Raw genomic sequence first — 23465 nt, 5'->3', positions numbered from 1 at the left:
GAGTAGACGTGATCAAAGTTTATAAAATGTGAAGATAATTTTCCCTCTATAATGATAATTGGGGTACTTGCTAAGCTGTGAGTACGTGGCAAGCACTGGAATAGGTACAAGATAACTAGGTTGGATGCAGTCTCTGTCCCACAAGAGTCTCCTTGTCCAAGTAGATATTGAGATCATTGTTTGGTCACCAGATCGGGAGCATCAATGTAGGTCCTCTTTATTTTGTTGCTCGCTTCAGACCATCTTGGGTCATTAGGGAGAGAACATGGGCCATTTTTTGGTGACTTCTTTTAAATAAACCGGTTCTCAGTTTGATTACTGCTGTGTAGATGTCCAGTATTATCCAGTGAATTAAATAAAAACAGCAATACCCTTCTTCTGGAAAGGAATGCATCTTGGCTGCCCACTGCCGTAGGCAGTCAACTGGATCTAGGCCGGCCCCACCGTCCCTACATTCCCAAACTTGGCCTCTTCCCCTTCAGCGGAGGGCGTCTGAGGTATTGTATCCTGGTCCGAGTGTTGTTGTGTGGGCAGGATTATCCCCTTTACTGCTGGAACCACACCTCATATGTTTACAGTGCCCTTCTCACTGCCTCCCTCCAAAAATAAAGCCTGGACCCCTTCCAATCCCAGTTGGATTTAAGAGTGTTGTACAGTTCACTGATTTATTCATTCACTGGAGCTTTGTGGCCAGTGCAAGGCTGTACTAGCAATCATGTTTTGGGAAGAAGGTGGAAGAGAAGAAAGGAGGGAGAAAGAAAGAAGTATGGAGTTAGAGGATAGGGCTTGAGAAGAGGTGAGATGTAGGGAATAGGAAGAAAGGCTGGCTCTGTGATCGAGGTTGACATTTTAGAGGACACTAGTGGCCTCTTAAAATTGGAAGGCTTAAGAAAATTGCAGTGCCAGTCTAATGTGAGGTGTGAAGAAATGGGCACAATATATGAGGCCCTCCAGGGCAGGAATCATGTCTTTTGCAAACAGTCAGTGGTATTTATTGAGCATGTACTCCGTACAGAGCACTGTACTGTAAGCCCTTGGGAAAGAGTACAATAGAGTAGGTAGACACAGCCTTGTCTTCAAGGAGCTTACAATCTAGTGGATCTACGTGCACAGGCAAATGTGTAGGAACAATGAGCACGGGCAACGTGGAAAAATTGGCTAATTTCACCCTCCTGATTTTGTCGTTGCTGATCCTGACATTTAATACTGGGACAGAGGTAGGAGTTAAGGTGTGTGTTGTGGCAAAGAGAGAGGCACCAGCTCTTGTCATATTTCCATGAGGGCAATCTTCGGTACCGGAAAGCCAACACAGTAGTAGTTTGACCCAGCAATGGCATATCCTGCATTCTTGAATCCATAATGATGGGACACTAGAGGGAAAGTTGGAGATGTTAGATGACACAACCTTATCCAGGAGGAAAGCCGTCGAAGAGGACATTCCAAGGTCCTGATTCCAGGGTCAGAATTCTGGCTGGCTACACCATCGAGCTGATCCAATGCCATCATCAGTCATGGTCTTATGTTCTTATGTAATTGAAAACTGTCTTTAGATATTTCATTGGATATTTGGAGCATTTTATTATTGCTGTCTTTTTGGAAGATGTGTAATTTATAGGGGATCTTCCGTTTTCTAAAAATTCAAGGCGATTCCTGTGTTGAAAATAGCTCCATCTGCAATAGTTTGTATTGAATTGCCAAAATACTAATTGGAATTCCCCATTACCCTTGCCTTACTTGATACCATCTAAGTTTTGATGACAATAATAATAAAATTGTGGTATTTGTTAAGAGATTGCCATGTGCCAAGCACTGGGTGGATAAATCAAGTTGGACAGCGTCCCTCTTCTACTTGGGGCTCACAGCCTAAGTAAGAGGGAGAGCAGGTATTTAATCTCCTTTTTACAGTTGAAAAAACTAAATCACAGGAAAGTCAAGTGACTTGCCCACCGTCACACAGCAGGCAAGAGACAGGACCGGATTTGGAACCTAGGTCCCAGACTCGTGCTCTTTTGTATTAGGCCACACTGCTCCTCATGATATCACCCAAGTATAGTAGAATCTCATTTTAATGTCCTCGTTTATAATGCCAACTAAGTTGGTATTACTAAATGCTTGGCCCTGACAAAGATGCATACTATTTTTATCCTCAGGTAACTTTGGCTAAAGAGCCTCTTTTCCTGTAGCATCAGAAAAAAAAGTCAATCTCTATTCAAGGTTCTTTTTCTGGAAATCCCAACCATTGTCATCTCCTCGCTTCTCCCACCACTGTTTTCTTCCTCTTCATCCGAGGGGCTAATAAAGGCCAGGTGGAAGTGTTAGAGGCGGCTTCTGCCTCATTGTTGACTAGAAGGAAGCATACGTAGGGGCAGAAGGACTATTGGGAAGAAAGAGGTAGAAGCAGTGCTGGGAGGATGATAAAATAATCTCATAATATTTCTTGATCCCTTGAATGTCATTATAAGTGGATCAACTACCCTTAAAGAACTATTTAATTTTTTCTAGGTTAGTTGTTTTTCTATGATCAAATAAAGAAATAATAATGATGATGGAATTTATGAAGTTCTTACTCTCTGCCAAGTCTTGCGCTAAGCATTTGGGTAGATACAAGATAATCAGATCAGGCCCGTCTTTGGTTTGAGTTTATAATTGTATGCTAGTAGAGACTTTGTTGCAGAGAGATAAGCTAAATTAAGGCAGGTACTTCATTTTTTTCATTGGCTCTCAAAATCTCAAGGCTTCCCAGTCCTGTTTGTTCTGAAGTTGTGGTGAACCAAGACAGCAGTAGGACTTAGAGCTGGTATTTCTACCAGCTCTGTGTTCTGTCAAAGTTAGCTTTTCCCAAAGAATTCCAAATCTGAATAATAGTGTTGTTTCTATTATCTACATTCTTATTTAAGTTCCTATCTAAAATACTACAAAGCCTTGTTTTCTGGTTTATTTGTAGTCTTACAATGAAAGTGATTAGATACTATATGGAAGGTACCATCCAATTCTCACTCCTGGTCGAATGTGGAGTTCAGGGTATTTGGCCTAGTTGCTGGAAAAGTGACTTACCCTTGTTAATGATATCTATCCTGATTTATCTCATAGGAGTGGTTGAGGAGACAAAATTAACTAATGTGGTGTCAAGGTATCATCGTCCCAATCAATACTGTTTGAACAGGGTCCTCCTCATTCTCAATTTACTTTTTTTTTTAAATCCGAGTTTCATCCTTCTTGTTATTCGACTGTATGCATATAGTTTGGAGAGCATAATGTTGCCTAGATCTGGCCCTAAGTAACAGTAGCAATTAACGTGGTTGGTCATTTGCTTAGAGTGCTCTTGATTGAATAAAGATTAAATGGGAAAGTCCTATGCGGAGTATACTCTGAGCCCTGCCCTCTGCCATGACTATTTCACAGTCTAACAATGTTTACGTTGCGGTTGACTTGGTTAGGTTTCGAGCCCGTGGTAATAGAGAACGAATTAGAAGGCGATGAACTGCGAACAGACCTGAAGGCAGTGGAGACTAAAATCCAAGAGCTTGGAGCAGAGAACGTTCTGTGTCTTCATTCAACCACATCCTGTTTTGCTCCAAGAGTGCCTGATAGGTAAATAATCCATGCATATTATTATCTACTAGGTCGAAACAAATCTTGCTAAAAGATTGCAGGTGTCCTTTTTTTTTAAGATTTGCTGAATTAACTCTTAGCAGTAATCGGGCGGAGAGCATAGGAATAAAGTTATTTACCCCAAAGGGTGTTTCTGAAAGGTGGAGAAGATCATAATGAAATAAGAGAAAAAAATTTATTTTACTTTGTTTTTATATATTAAGTGCCTACTATGTGCCTGGCACTGTACTAAGCACTGGGTTGCTACTTCTCATTTTGAAAAGATGTAAGGTATATTCATTGTTGCCTTTGTTAACATTTTGGTTGCTTTCCTTTTTTTTTTAATGGTATTAAGCGCTTACTATGTGCCAGGCACTGTACTAAGCCCTGGGGCAGACAAGATAATCAGGTTCGATATAGTCCCTGTCCCACATAGGGCTCACAGTCCTAATCCCCATTTTATTGATGTGGTAAGTGAGGCACAGAGAATTGAAGTGACTTGCCCAATGTCACATAGCAGACAATTGTCAGAGTTGGGATTGGAACCCAGGTCCTCCAATTCCCAGGTCTTTGTTCTTTCCACCTGGCCCACGCTGCTTCTCTGCTTTTTCTCTGCTGGATTCCTTCTTCGTAGAAAAGAAGTGATCCCTGTCATATTACTAGTACATAAGTCTCCTTGCGGTGTCTAATAACAGACTTTTCTTACTGGCAATTGTTTCTGCATCGATTTCTAGGCGTAGCGACCCTTCAGTCGACAATTTTTGCGTTTTCATTGTTTTCCGTAGTCATAGACGAAGCTGTCTTTTGTGATGGGCTGTATCCGAATTAAACACACTTTAGGATTCTAAATGCAAACTTCCTTCCTCCCAGTTTTGGGCCTGCCCTGATGAGGGAGAGCTGCAGCTCCTGCCCTCAAACGACACCTTGATATTGCCACCCACATGCCAAGAATTGTCCCTCAGGGCGACCCAGGACAGGCTCAGCTCTCCCAGAGTGCGGGCTTTCACTTTGAGATTTGGGTAGAATGTGATGGCAGAATTAGGGCATGTTGTGTTGCTGTTGCATGATCTGGGATTTGTAGAAGAGGTGGTGCTCCAGGGACTGGGTGATCACAGTTGTGCACTACTTCCTTAGCAAGGGATGCTACAAGGACCAACTTGCTCATCCTAGGAAACTGTCCCCGTTCTGTTAGCCCTCATGGCCCAGCAAGGCTGGGCCCAGCAGAGTCACCGTTCAGATTTGGGCCCTGGATTTTTCATCATGTGAAGGATTATAAATCATTTACCTTGCCCCAACCCTGCACCTCTCCACTCGCTGTAGATTGCAGGGCAGCTATTTTTGGGTACCAAAAATCTTCTGTCAGCTAGAAGAATAAAGTCACGTATTTAATTTTGCAAAAAAAATAGCACTCACAAAATTTTAATTGGTTCTTAACAATTAATTAATTAGTCCCTAAATATGTACAGTTTTGACTACCTCACTTGGCCTGTGTTTTTTTAATATTCTCCCAGCACCTAGAATTAGCAGTGCTAATAACTTGAAAGGGTACAGTGACCTTTTCTTTTGGCATAACACGAAGACATAATTTTGGTTTAAGCACATAAAGACCACATAATTTAGCGGTAATGAATGCACTTAAAATTTTACTACACTATAAACAGCTTTTAGTGAAATACTAAAAGAACTACCTGTTCTTTTCTTGGATTATATAGCCAATTATTACTTTGCTTCTCTACTTGCCCCTCTTTCTGTTTTTCTTGATTTTTCTTCCTTCTTTTTTTAAAGGTCCCTGTTAAGCAGTTACTGTGTGGCAGGCACTGTACTAAGTGCTAGGGGTGGCTACAAGACAGGTTGGACACATGGGGCTCCCTCACGTCACACGCTTCTTTATTTGGTCTTTTTTCATTCTGCCACTTTTCATGTCTCCTCAATCCATCAGTGGTATTTATTGAGTGCTTACTACGCGGGGCACTGCACTAAGTGCTTGGGAGAATTTGTAGGCATGTTCCCTGCCCAAAAGGAGCTTACAGTCTCGAGGGGGAGGCAGACATTAATATAAAGTCCAGATATGTAGATAAGTTTTGGGGGGGTGAGTGTAGGGTGAACCTCATGTGCTTAAAGTTGAAATCCAAGTGCAGAGGTGACACAGAAGGGTGAGGGAGCCAGGGTAAAGAGGACTAAATCAGGGAAGGCCACTTGGGGAAGATTTGATTTTTAATAAGGCTTTGAAGGTGGGGCAAGTGGTGGTCTGGTGTATACAGAGAGGAAGAGAGTTACAGGTCAGAGGGAGGATGTGGGAAAGGGGTCAGCGATGAGATGGAGACACGGTGAGCAAGCTGTGAGCAGCAAGACACGGTGAAGTGCGAGGGCTGGGCTACAGTAAGAAATCAGCAAAGTAAAGTGGGGGGGGGGGAGCGATTGAGTGCTTTAAAGCCCATGATTAGGAGTTTCTGTTTGATACAGAGGTTGGTGGGCAACCACTGGAGGTTCTTGAGGAGTGGGGAGATGTGGACTCAACGGTATTTTAGAAAAACGATCTGGGCAGCAGAGTGAAATAAAGACTGGAGTGGGGAAAGACAGAAGGCAGGGAGGTCCGCGAGGAAGCTGATGCAGTTGTCAGGGCAGGTCCTTCTTCAATGATTGTTGCACCCCCCCCCCCCCCTTTTTATTTTATTTTATTTTTTTTGACATTTTCTCTCTCTTCCCTATCCTGCAATCTGTTTTCCCTATCGTGCAATCTGTTTTCCCTAGCCTTTCTCCCTAATTTGTTCCTCAGTCAGTCATTTTTTATCTTTTCCCCCCTTAATAGCACTAGGTGTTTGCTGTCCACCCACATCCCGGGTTTCTTTTAGATAGCCTAATTTCTTTCTAGCCTAGGGCCCCTTTGGCACGACCTATCTCTAGGTTTTAGTTTATTGGTTAGAGGGTTTATGAAGATGAAAGTGTTAGAAAAATGCTTTTAAGAAACAGCGAGATTCATAATTCTACCTAAAACACATGCCTGAAGTTAGTTTATACAGCTTTCTGTGTGGAGCACAGCCACCAAAAGTATTCATTGAAAATGATCTTCCTTTCTCATTTACTGCTTTGCCTCTTTTGCCTTTCATGTTAGGCTTCCCTGTATCCTCAAGCTGTGGATCCTAAATTTTAGTTGACAGAGGCGATGTGAAGCATACCGTATACCAAAAATGTTTTTGGCATTGATTTTTTTTTTCTTTAATGGTGTTACTTTTTATTATTATAGTCCTTTTCCCCCAAAGAGCACTTTTGAATTTTGCATCCATCTTTTCCTTCATTAAAAGAAGGAAGGAGCTTGTAAATCCCAGAAGGTCTCATTTTATCTCGGAGTATGCGAAGACTTAACTTTTGTTTAATCATTTGGATTGTGTAGGTTGTTGGCTTTTGGTTTGTTTTTAATTAAATTTTTATGAAAGGGGCTTTGTAACTGAAATAATTAAAATACAATCTGTTGGAAAAAAATTGGTCCAAGTAATCTGGTAATATTTAGTTAATTTCAGTGGTTCTCTTCTTTGTATTCACGATCTATAATAATGGAAGTTTTATAACCAAATGCTTTGAATTAATCAGAAGAGTCAACAAAGTAGATTTTTAGTCTAAATGGTCTCCTGGCAATTTCCCTACTTAAAAGTAATGTCACCCTATAAAATCCCTGATTTCTGTTTTAGTGGAAAGGCTATTAATGAAGGAAACATTCAGAATATCAAACTGAGTCAAAATAGGTAAGATTAGTTCAAGATTATGTTTATCCATGGTATACATTTTGGTCAGGGTATAAATATAAAATCAAATGATATCAGAACTTTAACTTTTTCGTACAAGGTGAATTGTCCCCTTATCTATATTTTGTGCTTACAGATTGGAGGAATTAGCAGTGATCTGTGCTAATTATGACATTCCACATATAGTCAACAATGCATATGGAGTGCAGTCTTCAAAGTGTATGCATCTCATCCAACAAGTAAGAGTCACAATATAGATGGTGAATGGAAAAATGTGAATTTATAATATAAAGATTATGACTTCACAATAAAGAGCATTATTTACTCTGAATTATATCAAAATATCCAAATTGCAATGAGGCATCTCAAAATCTGAGTTGGTCCTTCATCAGTACCCTGGGCAGGCAAGTTCTGACAGCATTCAAGCTTACCTTACCTTCTGGATTCTAAAGTCAAAAGTTTTCCTGTTGCTTTTTGGATTTTCTATAGGAAGTAGATTAGAGTTGTGAGTCTGTTCAAACATATGTTCAGATGAAATGAGATGTACTAACTCTGAGTAGTTGGAATAGAGATAATTCCTTCTCTCCCTCTCCCTCCCTCCCTTTCAAATCCTGGATAGATGACTGAGGTTTTTGTTGGTGGGTGGAAAAGGAATTGTGCCTGGGTGAAAAAGGACAACTGATGATCTAGGCACCCGGGCTCTTTTCTTCCCTCTCTCCGTTTAGTACCTAGTGAAGGCAAGTGGCTTGGAGTATGTAACTTTTGTGGCACGTTCCTAGTTTGAATGTCTAGAAATTTGCACACTGATTTATGGGTTTATGGGAAACATATCAGCTAATTGCTTCCATGTTTTTGCGACACTTCTTGCACTGCTCCTGTAGGCGTTTCACTTTCCTCTTCGGTCACTTCTTTTACAGTCTCAGTAATGTCCCTCTCTTATCCTTCCTCATTTTTTCCCTCTGATTTTTTCCTTCTTTGTCTCCTCTTCACGAGGTTGGCTGGCAGTGATTGAACTATTCATAATCAATCAATGGTATTTATTGAGTACTTAGTATGTGCAGAGCACTGTACTAAGCATTCGGGAGAGTATAATATAACAGAGCTAGCAGACACTTTCCCTGCCCACAGTGAGCAAGTCATTTAACTCCTCTGTGCTTCAGTTACTTCATCTGTAAAATGGGGATTAATACTATGAGCCCCATGTGGGACATAGACAGTGTCCAACCTGATGAGTTTGTATCCACCCCAGAGCTTAGCACAGTGTCTGGCATGTAATAAGCGCTTAACATAAAACAAAACAAAATAAAAAACAATGATCCTACAGTTTAGTCCTAGGAAGGTTTCAAAACTCTAAGGAGAATTCTGACTTGACTGTAGTTTGGTCCAACTCTATTCCCAAACTCTTGGCTTTAAAAAATATAATGTACTTGTTGCTTCGTACCAGCTAACAGTGGTCATCTTATTTTTAGCCTCAAGGTGTTTGGAAGCCAATCTGGATATGGTAGTACCAGCGTAATGGCTGAGATTTACCTTTTATTTTTAGCCTGAAATGGCATCTCTGAACCATAGCATTCTTTATCTTCATCATCATGATCATTGTCTTCACTTGTTCATGGTGCCGTCCTGGGCCCTAAGCCCATTCAGCCTTTGACTTCTCTAGAAGTCTTCACATCCTTTTAGGCATGAACATTGTAATGTAAGCTATCTCCCTGGATATAGAAAGCATGACCGAGGAGAAATATGGAATGCCCTTGCCCAGAGACCTTTAAAATAGTACATTAGGTCCTTATACGACTTCTCAGGATTTCTTCCAGCTTATAATTTTTTCATGCTGTGAGTTTCCGGAGTCCTGAGGAAAGCTCAGAAGCATTTCTATGTAATCAGGTGGTTGGGGAAAAAAAGACACATTTCAAACTTTCTAGGAAGGCTTATGCACTGCAAATTAAAGATAGTTTGTTAGGAAAGATTACATATCCATTAAATAAAGAGCATTATTGGTCCTCAGTATACCTGGTATTATTTTCATTATGTTCCCCTAAAGGAAGTAAGGGTAAATCTCATTAGTGAACTTCTCTTTCTCTGTCTCTCTCTCTCTCTCTCTCTGTCTCTCTCTCTCTCTCACACACGCACACTCGCTCATACTCTCACACACAAAATACCGCATAGATATGGATTCATGTTTTTGGATATGTATAATTTTGGGTTTTCCTGGATGTGGATTCATTCTTGGCAACTGCATATGAATCTCCTCCACTTCTTTATGTTCTCCAGCACTCAACTTCTGTGACGTCACTGTTGTTGTCATCAGAAAATACTGAGGCACCTGATGCAGATGTCTATGGACTGGGGGTTAAACAGTACTAAGGAGAAAAATGGTTTCTATCTTCATATGCCTAAAGTTCAACATAAAAGAAATCTAGGTTTAGCTCCATACCCATAAGTCAGGGAGATAGGGGATGGGGTTTTCCATGCCTGTATATATCATCTTGGGAAATTTAGTTCTTGGGCAAAAAATGACAGATTAGGTAGGTATTTAGGGGAGATGTGGTGGTGTTATAGGGATTTTGAGAAACAATGGGGCTTAGTAGTAAGAGTATGAGCATGAGATGGAGAGAAAGCATTGTTCATTCAATCGTATTTTTTGAGCGCTTACTGTGTGCAGAGCACTGTACTAAGTTGTTCTTAGGTGCTGGGGAGAGAAAATGGCCAGACTTGGCAAGTGCTATGTGTAGAGTGGGGCAAACCCAGTAAATTCAGGGGAGGATAAATCTTTTGAAGGAAAGAGTCACAAACCAAAAGCATACTATTACCCAGGGCTTTGGCTAATAAAAAAGTCTCTTTATCCAGAGAGGCAACCAGGTATTCTGAGGTAGAGGCTCTGGGAAAGGGGAGAAGTCTTGGGGGAGAGGTGGCAGGGCTGGCAAGCAAGAGGCAGTAAGGTCAGGGACCTGTGGTTGGGGTTGGGCGTGGGACCCCTCCACAGCCTGGGCCGCCTTGGGTGGAGACATTGGCATGAGGGTTGAAGCAGTGGCACGCTGTTACCTGGCATGGCAGTGTGCTAATAACTCACCAAACGCATAAGGCCCTGCTGAGAGCTCACCTCCTCCAGGAGGCCTTCCCAGACTGAGCCCCTTCCTTCCTCTCCCCCTCGTCCCCCTCTTCATCCCCCCCATCTTACCTCCTTCCTTTCCCCACAGCACCTGTATATATGTATATATGTTTGTACATATTTTTTTTACTCTATTTATTTATTTATTTTATTTGTACATATCTATTCTATCTATTTTATTTTGTTAGTATGTTTGGTTTTGTTCTCTGTCTCCCCCTTTTAGACTGTGAGCCCACTGTTGGGTAGGGACTGTCTCTATATGTTGCCAATTTGTACTTCCCAAGCGCTTAGTACAGTGCTCTGCACATAGTAAGCGCTCAATAAATACGATTGATGATGATGATGATGATGATATGGCCACATTTTCCACTGCGAGCCACACAGCAAAAGAAGAGCCACATGGGCTGACCAGTGTAGTTCGGCCACTTTTTAAAAATGGTATTTTGTTAAGTACTTACTCTGTGTCAAACATCGTTCTGAGCACTTGGGTAAGGATGAGCTAATCAAGTTGGACATAGTCCATGTCCCGCATAGGCTCACAATAGGAGGAAGAACTGAAGCACAGAGAAGTTAAGTGACTTGCCCAAGGTCACGCAGCAAGCAGTTTGCAGAGCGGGGATTAGAGCCCAAGTCCTCTCACTCCCATGCTTCTCCATCCACTCCTGTTACCGATGAAGATAGCCCCAAGATTTTAGAGTGGAGAGCAGGGATACTCTAAGTTGGGGAGGTTGGTAGCCACAGAAGGGAAGGCAAGAGAGGTCGGACAAGGGTTTGAAGTGCCTCAGTTTCGTTCATTCATTCAGTCATATGTACTGAGCATTTACTGTGTGCAGAGCACTGTACTAAGCGCTTGGAAAGTACAGTTCGGCAACAGAGACAATCCCTACCCAACAATGGACTCATAGTCTAGAGTTTGAGAGGCAGGTTCAGGCTGGCAGAAATGCCCTGCTGCTGTTCCTTCAGTCTTCAAGACTCCCATTTGCTGGCTTGGAGCCGGTCTCCTATGCCACCATGTCCCGAGTCTCTGGGAGCAGGGAAGGAAATGCACTTGGATTATTTCCTGCCTTGACTACTACATTAGCTTCCTTGCTGACCTCCCTGCTCCCGTCTCTTCCAAGTCCAGTCCTTGCTTCACTTTGCTGCCCTGATCATTTTTATTTTAAATCACTCAGTCTGTGGTTGCCCATCCATCTCCTCATCAAATAGAAACTTTTTACCCTCTTCTCTAAAGTACTTAATTAGCGCTTCCCCTCCTTCCTTACCTCGCTGATCTCAAACTATAACCCAGCCTGTACACTTGGCTCCTCTAACACCTACCTACTCACTGTGCTTCGATTTTGTCTATCTTACCACCGATCCCTTTCCCACATCCTCCCTCTGGCCTGAAACTCCCTCTCCTTTTTATATCCAATAGACCACCATTCTCCCCATCTTCAAAGCCATACCAAAATCACATCTCCTCCGAGCAGCCTTCCTTGACTAAGCCTGAATTTGCCCTCCCTTCTGTGTCACCTATGTGGTTGGTCCACCCTTTAGATTTTCATCCCACTCCCACAGCAGTTAATGTTCATGGCCATCTGTAATTTATTTCAATGTCTGTCTCCCCCTGAAGTCTGTAAGCTCCTCGTGGGCAGGCATGTCTACCCACTCTGTTGTATTGTACTTTACTAAGCACTTAGTACAGTTATCTGCACATAGTAAGTACTCAATAAGTACCATTGATTGATTGAGGGCAGCCTGCCTTTTGAAATCCGCTCCTGGAGATTTTTGCTGTTGCTTCCATCCTCAGGCTGGTCTTCTGCCTTTGGAGTCCTTATGGATGTGGAGATAAAGCATATGATAAGGTGGGTTGGATATATTAATAGCAATAGTAATGTGAGCTAGGAAACCCAGTGGTGCAAGTAAGGTGGACTCTAGATATTATCTCTCTTTTATAGCTGAGAACATTGAAGCGTAGAAACGTGCCTAAATGCACAGACAGCCCAAGGAAGAACCCTGTCTGGTTCTATTCTCACTGGAGCGTGTGCCAATTGAATTTTCATTGAAAGTTCTATTTTATTGGCAGTGGATTGAGAGTATTTTTAAAAGTCCGGACTCTAGAGGTCAAGAGTTATATACATTTAGAGGAAAAAAATACTTCTTTAGGAGTTAGCCAAAAATGTGCTCATTCTCAGAGGTAGTTATTGGGGGTTTTTGTTGTTTTTGGTTTTTTAAATTAAAGTCCACTTTAATCACATAGTTAAAGCTCAGTTCAGTTCTTAAAGCGATTATGGAAAGACTCAGTGTGCCCCAGGGTCTGGGCAAGTAAGGTTCCAGTGAGTCAGAGGGTCATTCAAGGGCTAGCTAGCCAGCTGGGACCCATACAGAAAGAAGCCCTGTACCTCCCCCAGAGTCCATGGAAACAGTGTCATCGTTTAATCCCAAGTCTACCAAGGGCGTCGTGCAGCACTGCTCCTTTCTCCCGTTTTCTCAGATCAAGTCCTAAATATATCCAGCGCTAGCTCTGCTGTGGCTCCAGCTCTGGCTAAGCCCCTGCAATAGAGCAGTTCTCAGCTGGGAATGGCCATGACAGGCAGCCGTGAAGGGCACACGTCAGATGCACGCTTCTCTCCAGCTTGACGACAACGTCGGCGGTTGTTTCTGCAGCTCCAGAGAGATGCTCTGGGCCTCATCCGGATTCTGGGATATCCACCCATCTCTGTTTTCCACTATCAAGGACCCCCCCCACCCCCCCACCCCTGACCTGTCACCTCTTCAGCCACCACTCCTCAGTTCCAGTGGGTAGCAACTGCTCCCAAAAAAGAGTACCGCAAATGTCGCGGAGGGCACAAGCGTGCCCGGTGCGGGGGCTGGAGTGGAAAGGACTGGGGTTCCGGAAATGAGAAGGGCAAGGGGTCTGGTCCCTTCTTGCTCCTCAGAGATGAGGGAAGCAGAGTACAAGCGCTTAGTACAGTGCTCTGCACATAGTAAGCGCTCAATAAATACGATTGATGATGAAGCAGAGAGAGACCGCACTCTCTGTTACCTCTCCCACCCTGCTGACTGTGTCAGAGGGTAGTGATGTTAGTGGAGTTGCAGAGCACTTGATCACCCTCCTTGGACTTGCCAGATTTCATTTTGGGAACCGGCGTGGCAGGCCCTGCTTCAAAGACTAAGCTCCTTGCGGATAGGGAGTGTGTCCACCAACTCGGTCGTATTGTGTTCTCCCAAGCGCTTAGTCCAGTTCTCAGCGCACTTTAAGCCCTCAACAAAAACCATCGGTTGAATGACAGCATGGGATTTAGAAATCTGATGCGGCTTGGTTCTTTTTCGTTGATCGGGTGGAATTTTTCTGTTCCATTAAACCTAATAGGTGTGCGTTTCATTTCAGCGTGCCGTAACGACGGTCTAATGTTTTTATTCATTTCCAGGGTGCTCGAGTCGGTAGAATAGATGCTTTCGTTCAAAGCCTGGACAAAAATTTTATGGTTCCAGTAGGTGGTGCCATCATTGCTGGCTTTAGCGATGCCTTCATTCAGGAAATCAGCAAGATGTATCCCGGTAAATAATAATAACTCAACCAATGTACATTGAGACATAACTGTGCCTATTTAGATACTGTGCTAAATTTATTTTCCAAATATATTTTTATGAGAGTAATTTGTCTTATTTCAGGAAGAGCTTCAGCTTCACCTTCCTTGGATGTTTTTATTACCTTACTGTCACTTGGGTTAAGAGGCTATAACAGACTGTTAAAAGAAAGAAAGGTAAGCGTCCTCAGCACCTTTCTTTTTATAGAAAATCAATAATTGAAAAGTTTACCACCAGAATTGTCTGTTTTCACAGAAGCCACCTAAATATTATACGTGGAATATAAATAACTGTTTTGCATTTTGTATTCTTATAGAGTAAATAGGGCAAGTCAATATAAGTGGACAGCTTTGGATTTCTTGAATTGGTTTGAATAGATGTTCCTTCCCAATTAACATCTCCTCTTTCCACCCCGTGCCCTCATCCCCCAAACTGCCCATTCAACACTTCCACATCACCAAAGCTCTGGGTAGCACTTAAGTACATACCTTTATGCTCTATTGCTCTCACTGCCGTGAATGCACTTTAGTGTCTGTTTTCCCCCCTAGATTGTAAACTTCTTGAGGGCAGGAATCATGCGTATCCATTCTAGTGCTTATTACAGTGTCCTACATCCAGTGAGCCCTCAGTAAATACTATTAATGGATTTGTTCTTGGCTCTCGTGACCCGCTCCTTATAAGTTTTCTAGGGAGGAAGGTAGGGAGGTAAACGATTCTGATTTTTCTGACCATTGACGCTCCCCTGAGATTGCCCAACATTGTCATTGAGCCTTCTGCTGCCTATCTAAAATGAGACTTTGTGAGAAACAGTGTATTGGGATAATACATGCACACGTGTCTCCTTGAAGATTATGGATTTGCTTTGACTGATCTGGGAGTTTACAGGCACTTTTAAACTTTGGGTGGTTTAAAAAGAAAAATGCGGGCGTCGAAATGTAAATTTCCTTTGTGAAGATATCTATGGGAGGTGGTGGCTTGATGTCAGACCTCTTTCCTCCTACCTGGTGGAGTCCCATGTGGTTGTGAGGCTTGAGTTTCTATTGGCGGGCCATATTCTATTCTTTCAGTGATTCAAGCTGGCAGATAGCCCCCTCAGGGGCTGCTGCACCCCTACCTACCAATTCCAATCAGTACTCCAGCCTATTCAACCTGCTTCCCTTGGGTTTAATTCAGCAGTCTGTATAATCAAGCAAATTAAAACATAACAGCATGGACTTATTTCCAGACATCAAGTTTCAAAAGGACTTTTCTCAGTTTCTTGAAGGCATTTGGGTCTATCTAGAGTTGTAACTTGCCCTTTCTGTCGGTCTTCAAAAGGTTTCTCTCCGTCTTTGTGTGCTCCTGACTCCAGGCTCATCTGCCACGGTGCCTGGATTCCTTTCAGGGGTTGGGTCCCCACTGGTCCAGGAGAAAAAACAGTTATAAGTAGTGAGCACCTCACTTGCTCTTTCAAGGTGGAGGCCTGCCACAAGAAGCATCCTTCTCCCATAGTCAACCCCGGCCCCTTTCAGTAGACTTATTCCGAGGGGTGAGGGAACTCTTTAAAGCGGGCGAGGTGAAGTGTCAAAATAGAAACCCACACCCTTGCCAGTGGGATCCTGAGCTTTGTGCATCATTCCTATCAATCAATCAATCGTATTTATTGAGTGCTTACTGTGTGCAGAGCACTGTACTAAGCGCTTGGGAAGTCCAACTTGGCAACATATAGAGACAGTCCCTACCCAACAGTGGGCTCACAGTCTAGAAGGGGGAGACAGAGAACAAAACCAAACATATTAACAAAATAAAATCAATAGAATAGATATGTACAGATCCGTCCTGGACAGCCTCCTTGCCCACCAAGGGGGTGGTTGGGGAAGGTCGATTGTGTGTGCGGCTCAGTGATGAGGCTACTGCTGGGAGAAGATGATGGCCGGCCTCAGAGAGGGTGTTTGGAGGGAAGATAATGGGGATTTAGATTATTTGCCGTTTCCTAGTGTTCATAATTGCCATTAGTGTGGGTAATTGTGAGTATTTCACTGAATGGCAGGTAGCTTTTGTGTATGAACCAAAGAAGGAAGCGTACTTGAACCGAAGACCAGGGATAGCAACTGTGCTTTACCAACCCAGATACAATGATAATTTCTTGATTGCCTAAGCCTGTGTTGTGACCTTTGCAAATCTCTATGTGTTTAAATGTGTGCCAGGATTCAGAAGCCTCCAATCCTGCTGGCTTCTCTCCGATTTTGATATTCACTGACGTTTATGAGTGTTAAAGACTAATTCTCAGAGGACGTAACTTTTGGGCATTCAGCTAACGAGCTCCAGGTTTACATGCCAATTCTGGTGTTCTAGTCCATATTCTGTGGTCTTTGGGAAGTTGTACATTCTCAGGCCTGTGGGAGTCCTAATAGAACACAGCTGTCCGAGTTTTAATCCTTTGGAAAAAGCCATAGTATTCCTTTCGACCCGAATCCATCGGTCTCACGTTTTCATACTCTTAGTTTTAATATAAGGCTACAAGGTTCAATTTGTATAATGGCCTTTCTGATGGATTCAGAATTTATTTTCACAAGAATGTTGGTTCACCAGTCTGCAGATTCTCTTTGTGCATATTCATATTTTCTAATCCTATCCCTCGCTACCCTAACCATTCCAGTCCTTTTCATAAAAGTAGACAAAAGTCAACTATCTGGTAGCCAGTTTACACAAAATCAGATTCCTACGTGACTGGTAAAGTTATGAGAAAATAGAAATCTAGTTCAGTGAATTTTTTTAGGCACTCGGTCTATAAACAAGTGCTAAATTGCAAGGCTGTTGTAAAAATTTGACAGACGTTGGTCCTCTCCAGAGCTCTCTCTCAACTATGCCCAGCTTTTCATATATCTTTGGTCCTCTTCTTTGCCTCCTGAAGTTTTGTCTCAATCCTTCTGTGATTTTTGTCTTGTTAGCTGGATGTCATCCAAGCTGCCAGTGATTTCTAGTATGTGTCCTATAAATACACTGTTGGAGTTGTGGATTTTTGGTATTCAGCATTATGGATATCTTACTTGTTTAAAAAAACAACAGACAGATTCATTCATTCAGTCGTATTTATTGAGCACTCACTGTGTGCAGAGCACTGTACTAAGCGCTTGGGAAGTACAATTCGGCAAAATATAGAGACGGTCCCTACCCAACAGTGGGTTCACAGTCTAGAAGGGGGAGACAGACAACAAAATAAAACATGTAGACAAGTGTCAAAACCGTCAGAATAAATAGAATTATAGCTATATGCACATCATTAATTTGTATCTTGACTTATAATATCTTTCCATGGGAATTGGTATCTTATTGTAACGCTTCCTTTTTTCTCATATTGAGCATGACTTTCCTTTCTCTGTTTTCATTGGCTTTTTCCTCTTGAGATCGACTGATTGGCTCAGGTTATCAGACACTGTCCCCACTCCTTAGAGGAACCACCTCTGAAAAAGAAAATATTTTATATGAATACATTTGGCTTCCTTACGTTAATGTTGCAGGCCATTCATGCAGACCTTGAGACTTTTCACAGTTTCTACTGAGTTAAAGGTCAGTTCAGGTTTTGAATAATCCTGTAAAATGTTACTCAACAGCCATTTGTCATAACCCAAAGGAGAAGGCCGTCTTCTTGCTTTGAATTCTCGCCTTGACCCCCCTCCTATCTGGCTTCCGCCTGCTTCACTCCACCGAAACTGCTCTCTAAAAGGTCTCCAGTGACCTCCTTCTCACCAGATCCAACTGGCTCTCCCCTATTCCAATCCTTCGAGACCTCTCAGCTGCCTTAGACACTGTGGACCACCCCATTCTCCTGGAAACACTAACTTTGGTTTAACTGACACTGTTCTCTCCTGATTCTCCTCCTGTCTCTCTGTCTTCTCATTCTCAGTCTCTTTCTGTTTTCCACCTTCTAACTGGGAGTCCCTCAAGGGTAAGTTCTGCTTCCCCTTCAAATTCTCCATCTACACACTCTCCTTTGGAGAATTGATCTGCTCCCATGGTTTCAACTACCAACTCTGTGTGGGTGATTCCCCAATTTACGTCCTCAGCCCTGATCTGTTTCCCCTGCAGTCTCACATTTCCTCCCGCCTTCAGGGCATTTCTACTTGGATACTTGTATGTCCCTCCAACACCTCAAAATTAACAGATCTGAAACAGAACTCCTCAACTTCCACCCAAACCTTGTCCTCCCTGTTACTTTCCCGTCGCTGTAGACGGCCATCCTCCAGAGAAACCACCCCACCCCACTCCCGGACCCTCAGGCAGCCAGATCCACCAAACATGCCTGGGATGACTCGATTCCTGTGGCCTAGGGGTGCCCCCCTATATAAAGGATAAATGGTCACCAATATAGAGGAGCAGCATGGTCTAGTGGAAAGAGCATGGACCCAAGAGTCAGAGGAACTGGGTTCTGATCCCAGCAATACCCTCTACTTGCTGTGGGCCCTTGGGAAAGTCACTTAACTTCTCTGTGTCTGTTACCTCATCTGTAAAATGGGGATTCAATACCCGTTCTCCCTCCTACTTAGATTGTAAGCCCCATGTGGCTTCCCCAGTACTTAGAAAAGCGCTTGACACATAATAAGCACTTAATAAATACCACTTATTATTACCTCCCTGTCTCCCAAGCCTGTAAACTTGGAATTGTCCCCAACTCATCTCTCTCATTCAACCCATATAGTCTGTCTGTCACCAAATCCTGCTAGTTTTACCTTCCCAACATGGCTAAAATCTGCCCTTTCTTCTCCATCCAAACTGCTGCTACGCTGATCCAAGACTTATCCTATCCCATCCTTGACTATTGTCAGTCTCCTTGTTCACCTTCCTACCTTTTGTCACTCCCCACTCCAGTCCATATGTCGCTCTGCTGCCCCGATCATTTTCTAAAAAAAAGTTCAACCTACGTATGCCCATTCCTCAAGACTTCCTGTGGTTGCCCTTCCACCTCCACATCTAACAGGAACTCCTTACCAGTGACTTTAGTTGATCACCTTACCCCCTCCTATCTTACGTCGCCGATTTCGTTCTGCAGCCCAGCATGCTCACTTCACGCTTCTAATGCAAACCTACTTGTTTTATCTCAATTTTGTCCATCTCGCCATTGACCCCTTGCCCACATCCTGCCTCAGGCCTGGAATTTCCTCCCCCTTCATATAATAATAATAATAATAATAATAATGATGGCATTTATTAAGCACATACTACATGCAAAGCACTGTTCTAAGCACTGGGGAGGTTACAAGGTGGTCAGGCTGTCCCATGGGGGGCTCTCAGTCAATCCCCATTTTACAGATAAGGTAACTGAGGCACAGAGAAGTGACGTGACTTGCCCAAAGTCACACAGCTGACTATTGGCAGAGCCGGAATTTGAACCCATGATCTCTGAATTCAAAGCCCATGCTGTTTCCACTGAGCCACGCTCCTTCATTCATTCATTCATTCCATCGTATTTATTGAGCACTGTACTAAGCGCTTGGAAAGTACAATTCAGCAATAAAGAGATAATCCCTGCCCACACCGGGCTTATAGTCTAGATGGGGGAGAAACAGCCATCACAACAAGTAAACAGGCATCAATTTAAATAAGTAGAATTATAGATATATACACATCAAAACAAGTAAACAGGCATCAATTTAAATAAATAGAATTATAGATATGTACATGCATAAACAAGTGCTATGGGTCGGGGGGAGTTGAGCAAAGGGAGCAAGTCGGGGCAATGCAGAGGGGAAGGGAAGCTGAGTTAAAGGGAGGTTTAGTCTGGGAAGGCCTCTTGGAGAAGGTGAGCCTTCAGGAGGGCTTTGAAGGGGGAAGTGTGATTGACGGATTCTCAAGCCAGAGGTAGGACATGGACCAGGGGTCGATGGTGAGACAGGTGAGAACGAGGCACAGTGAGAAGGTTAGCACCAGAGGAGCGGAGTGTGCAGGCTGGGTTGGAGAAGGAGAGAAAGGAGGTGAGGTAAGAAGGTGCACCTCCATGAAGCCTTCCCTGACTAAACCCTAATTTCCCCTACTCCTTCCCAGTCAATCAATCAGTTAATGTGTCGCCTTTGCACTTGGATTTGTACCCTTTAAGTACTCAGTACTCAGCCCCAACAGCACTTATGTACATATCCCTAATTTATAAGCCTATATAATGCATAAGATCCCTGTTGTATTGTACTCTCCCCAGTACAGTGCTCTGCACACAGTAAGCACTCAACAGATACCATTGATTGATTGATTCCAGCCTTTGGTTGACCCTGGGCCAGTGGCTTTGCTCGTCATGTGCCGCCAAATGAAAACGTTTTTACATCCCTACATACACTTTCTTTTCCAATGAGAGCGATCTACGGAATACGACCATTCAAAGCCCGATTGTATTTGAAAATAAGCGGACCAGGGAAGGGGCCACTGGGCCTCCAACCTGGTTTTGTAGCTGAAGTCAGCAGAATACGATGGGAAACTCCCAGCTCCATACTCTCGCACATTCATTCAGTCATATTTATTGAGCGCTTACTCTGTGCAGAGCACCGTACTAAGCGCTTGGGAAGTACAAGTTGCACATCCGCTTGCTCCACTCAGTGGCCCCTTTGAATTGCATCTAACTGCATTCCCAGTTTAGTCCCTGCATCGAAGCTAATCGAAACGTGCCTCCCTCTAGACCGTAAACTCGTTGTGGGCTGGGAATGTGTCCGGTATATTGTTGTTCATACTCTGCCAAGCGCTTAGTACAGTGCTCTGCACACAGTAAGTGCTCAATAAATACCACTGATTGATTGAGTCTCTTATTTTTAAAGAAATGAGTGAGGTGGGTGGAGCTGGGCTGGCCCGGGGCCTAAGCAGACCCATCTCTCTTGCTGGGTGATGGAAACGCAGCTGCAGTTTGTGCTGTGCAAAAAGGAAGCATCAGGGACAGATCAGTGGAGAGGCACATTGACGGCACACCCCTGTTTCCCCTTTACAGACTGTCAGGAGTTGCACTAGTCAGAAATAATCTGGCAGTCTTGTAGTAAATAGCTGTAACTAATAGGAGTAATTCTTATAAGTAATGAATAACTTTTTTTGCGGGGGGGGGGGGGCTCTGCTTTTTGCCACTGAATAAAATATGCGCTTTTAATAACTTCAATCAGCAAGCCTTTTCATTCAAAATCTGGATATTCTCCATAAACCATCATTGTATATTTGTAGCATAAGTATTGCTTTTTATTGGATTTGTTGCAGAAATAAGGGCCTCTTTTGTTTAAATGTGCTTGCTCTTGATGGGACACCCCCATTTCCCCTTTACAGACTGTCAGGAGTTACACTAGTCCGAAATAATCTGGCAATCTCGTAGTAAATAGCCGTAACTAATAGGAATAATTCTTATAAGTAATGAATAACTTTTTTTGGGGAGGGGGGGGGCCTCTGCTTTTTGCCACTGAATAAAACATGAGCCTTTAATAACTTCATTCAATAAGCAAGCCTTTTCATTCAAAATCTGGATATTCTCCATAAACCGTCATTGTATATTTGTAGCATAAGTATTGTTTTTTTTTATTGGATTTGTTGCAGAAATAAGGGCCTCTTTTGTTTAAATGTACTTGCTCTTGAACTGTGCAAATTTAATAGTGGTGCTTTATTGGTTCAGCTTTGGAGTAGCTGATGCAGAGCTATTATGCTCTCAGCTAGAGCTATTTATATACCAACACTGAGAATTCCTTTTTATGTTATTGGTCCTATTGCCTACTGAAAAGGGAGACTTAAAATGAAAACAGGCTTCTTTTTTTTTTTTTAATTCTTTGTCCTTATTCGCACCAGTGCTATTTTTAGAGGTTATCAAACCCAGCTAGGTCTCTACCGAAAAGACTTTATCTTTTTTCAGTAAAGCCAGACAAGAACTCAGCTTGAAGCTCTCTCTTCCTCACTTCTTCTTCTTTTTGGAGGGGTGAAAGGGCTCCCTGGACTGGAGCTCTGGATGCGCTTGGGCTTGAACCCTCTCACCTTGAGCCCCCTCGTGATTGAGAGAGACGCATCCACTTCATTGAGGGGAGTGGCGACTGTGAAGTTGACTGAGAGCCTTTTGGAAAGGAAGGTTAAGCTACAAAGGACTTTCTGGGTAGGTGTCAAGGTATTGAGACGGGAGGGAGAGTCCAGCTTCTCTATGTGAAAAAGCTTTCGTGGAAGAGTTCAGGCAGATTCTTCTTCATTTTTTGCTGCAACACAGTTCTCCTGAACTGGTTATCAGTCAGCTAATCAGTAGTATTTACTCAGTGCCTACTTTGTGCAGCGCACTCTACTAAGTACTTGGGAGAGGACGGTGGGGTTACTTGTACATATCTATTCTATTTATTTTATTTTGTTAGTATGTTTGGTTTTGTTCTCTGTCTCCCCCTTTTAGACTGTGAGCCCACTGTTGGGTAGGGACTGTCTCTAGATGTTGCCAACTTGTACTTCCCAAGCGCTTAGTACAGTGCTCTGCACACAGTAAGCGCTCAATAAATACGATGATGATGATGATGATAGTAGGCATAGTAGACATGATCCCTGTCGTCAAAGACTGACGATCTAGCAGAGGAGGCTGGCATTAAAATAATGTACAGAGAGGAGGAAGAGGTAAAAGTGGCAATAATGCAACATAGATGAGAACCTGCTCTGTGGTGACTTCAGTTGAAGTGACAGCCAGCAGAGCAGGTGGATCAAACAATCAGTGGTATTTATTGAGCCCTTATAGTGTGCAGAGCACTGTACTAAGTGGTTGGGAGAGCACAATACAGCAGTTGGTAGACACCATACTCACAAGGAGCTTGTAGTCTAGAGGGAAGTGAATAGCGTGGCTTCTCCCATCATCATCATCATCATCAATCGTATTTATTGAGCGCTTACTGTGTGCAGAGCACTGTACTAAGTGCTTGGGAAGTACAAATTGGGAACATATAGAGACAGTCCCTACCCAACAGTGGGCTCACAGTCTAAAAGGGGGAGAATCAAGAAGGGCAGACCAACCTCAGTTCTGAGTTTTAAGGACCAAGAAGCTGTGGGAAGGAATCTCTTCTAGGGACCATCTTTCGCCCCATGCAGGACCCGTTTACAGCCCAAGTGCCCTAAGTAGAGTGCCAGTGCTGCGCCCTAGCTCTGGATCCTAGCAGGCGATTGCCTTGCTAGCCGTTGTGAACTTTGCTACTCTTTTTCAGGACTTCCAGTGGCCCTATCCACCTCGCAGAATGCCCTTGGTGTTTCTCCGGTCAGAAACCTTGCCGCCTGATGGTACGCCCGGCCCCAGCAGACATTCCTCTGTCTGCAGAGCCAGGGCTAGAACCCAGGGTTCCTGATTCCCAGAGTGTGCTCCCTCCACTAGATAAGTAGCCGCACCAACAAAGACTTGCCAAAACACAACTTGAGACGTTGAGGCTTAGCTGCAGGGTCCAGTAACAGTGTGGGCTGACTGGTTAGCATTCAGCTGTCAGGACTAGGATGGTCCTGTTTTAAAAAAGGCCCCA

General features: G+C 43.3%; 1 protein-coding gene across 1 annotated transcript in view; it reads left to right on the top strand.

Moving 5' to 3' along the window:
• Window positions 1–23465, top strand: part of SEPSECS (Sep (O-phosphoserine) tRNA:Sec (selenocysteine) tRNA synthase) — a 42236-nt gene that overhangs the window by 8212 nt on the left and 10559 nt on the right. The window contains exons 5-8 of the mRNA XM_038752239.1: window positions 3438–3591; window positions 7468–7570; window positions 13851–13980; window positions 14095–14186. Coding sequence (XP_038608167.1) covers window positions 3438–3591; window positions 7468–7570; window positions 13851–13980; window positions 14095–14186 — 479 coding nt within the window. The remainder of the gene's footprint in view (window positions 1–3437; window positions 3592–7467; window positions 7571–13850; window positions 13981–14094; window positions 14187–23465) is intronic.

The sequence above is a fragment of the Tachyglossus aculeatus genome, chromosome 10, assembly GCF_015852505.1.
Source record: "Tachyglossus aculeatus isolate mTacAcu1 chromosome 10, mTacAcu1.pri, whole genome shotgun sequence".
NCBI classification, from domain to species: domain Eukaryota; kingdom Metazoa; phylum Chordata; class Mammalia; order Monotremata; family Tachyglossidae; genus Tachyglossus; species Tachyglossus aculeatus.
The sequence above is the reverse complement of the archived record's forward strand: the minus strand, read 5'-3'. Positions and strand labels throughout refer to the sequence as shown.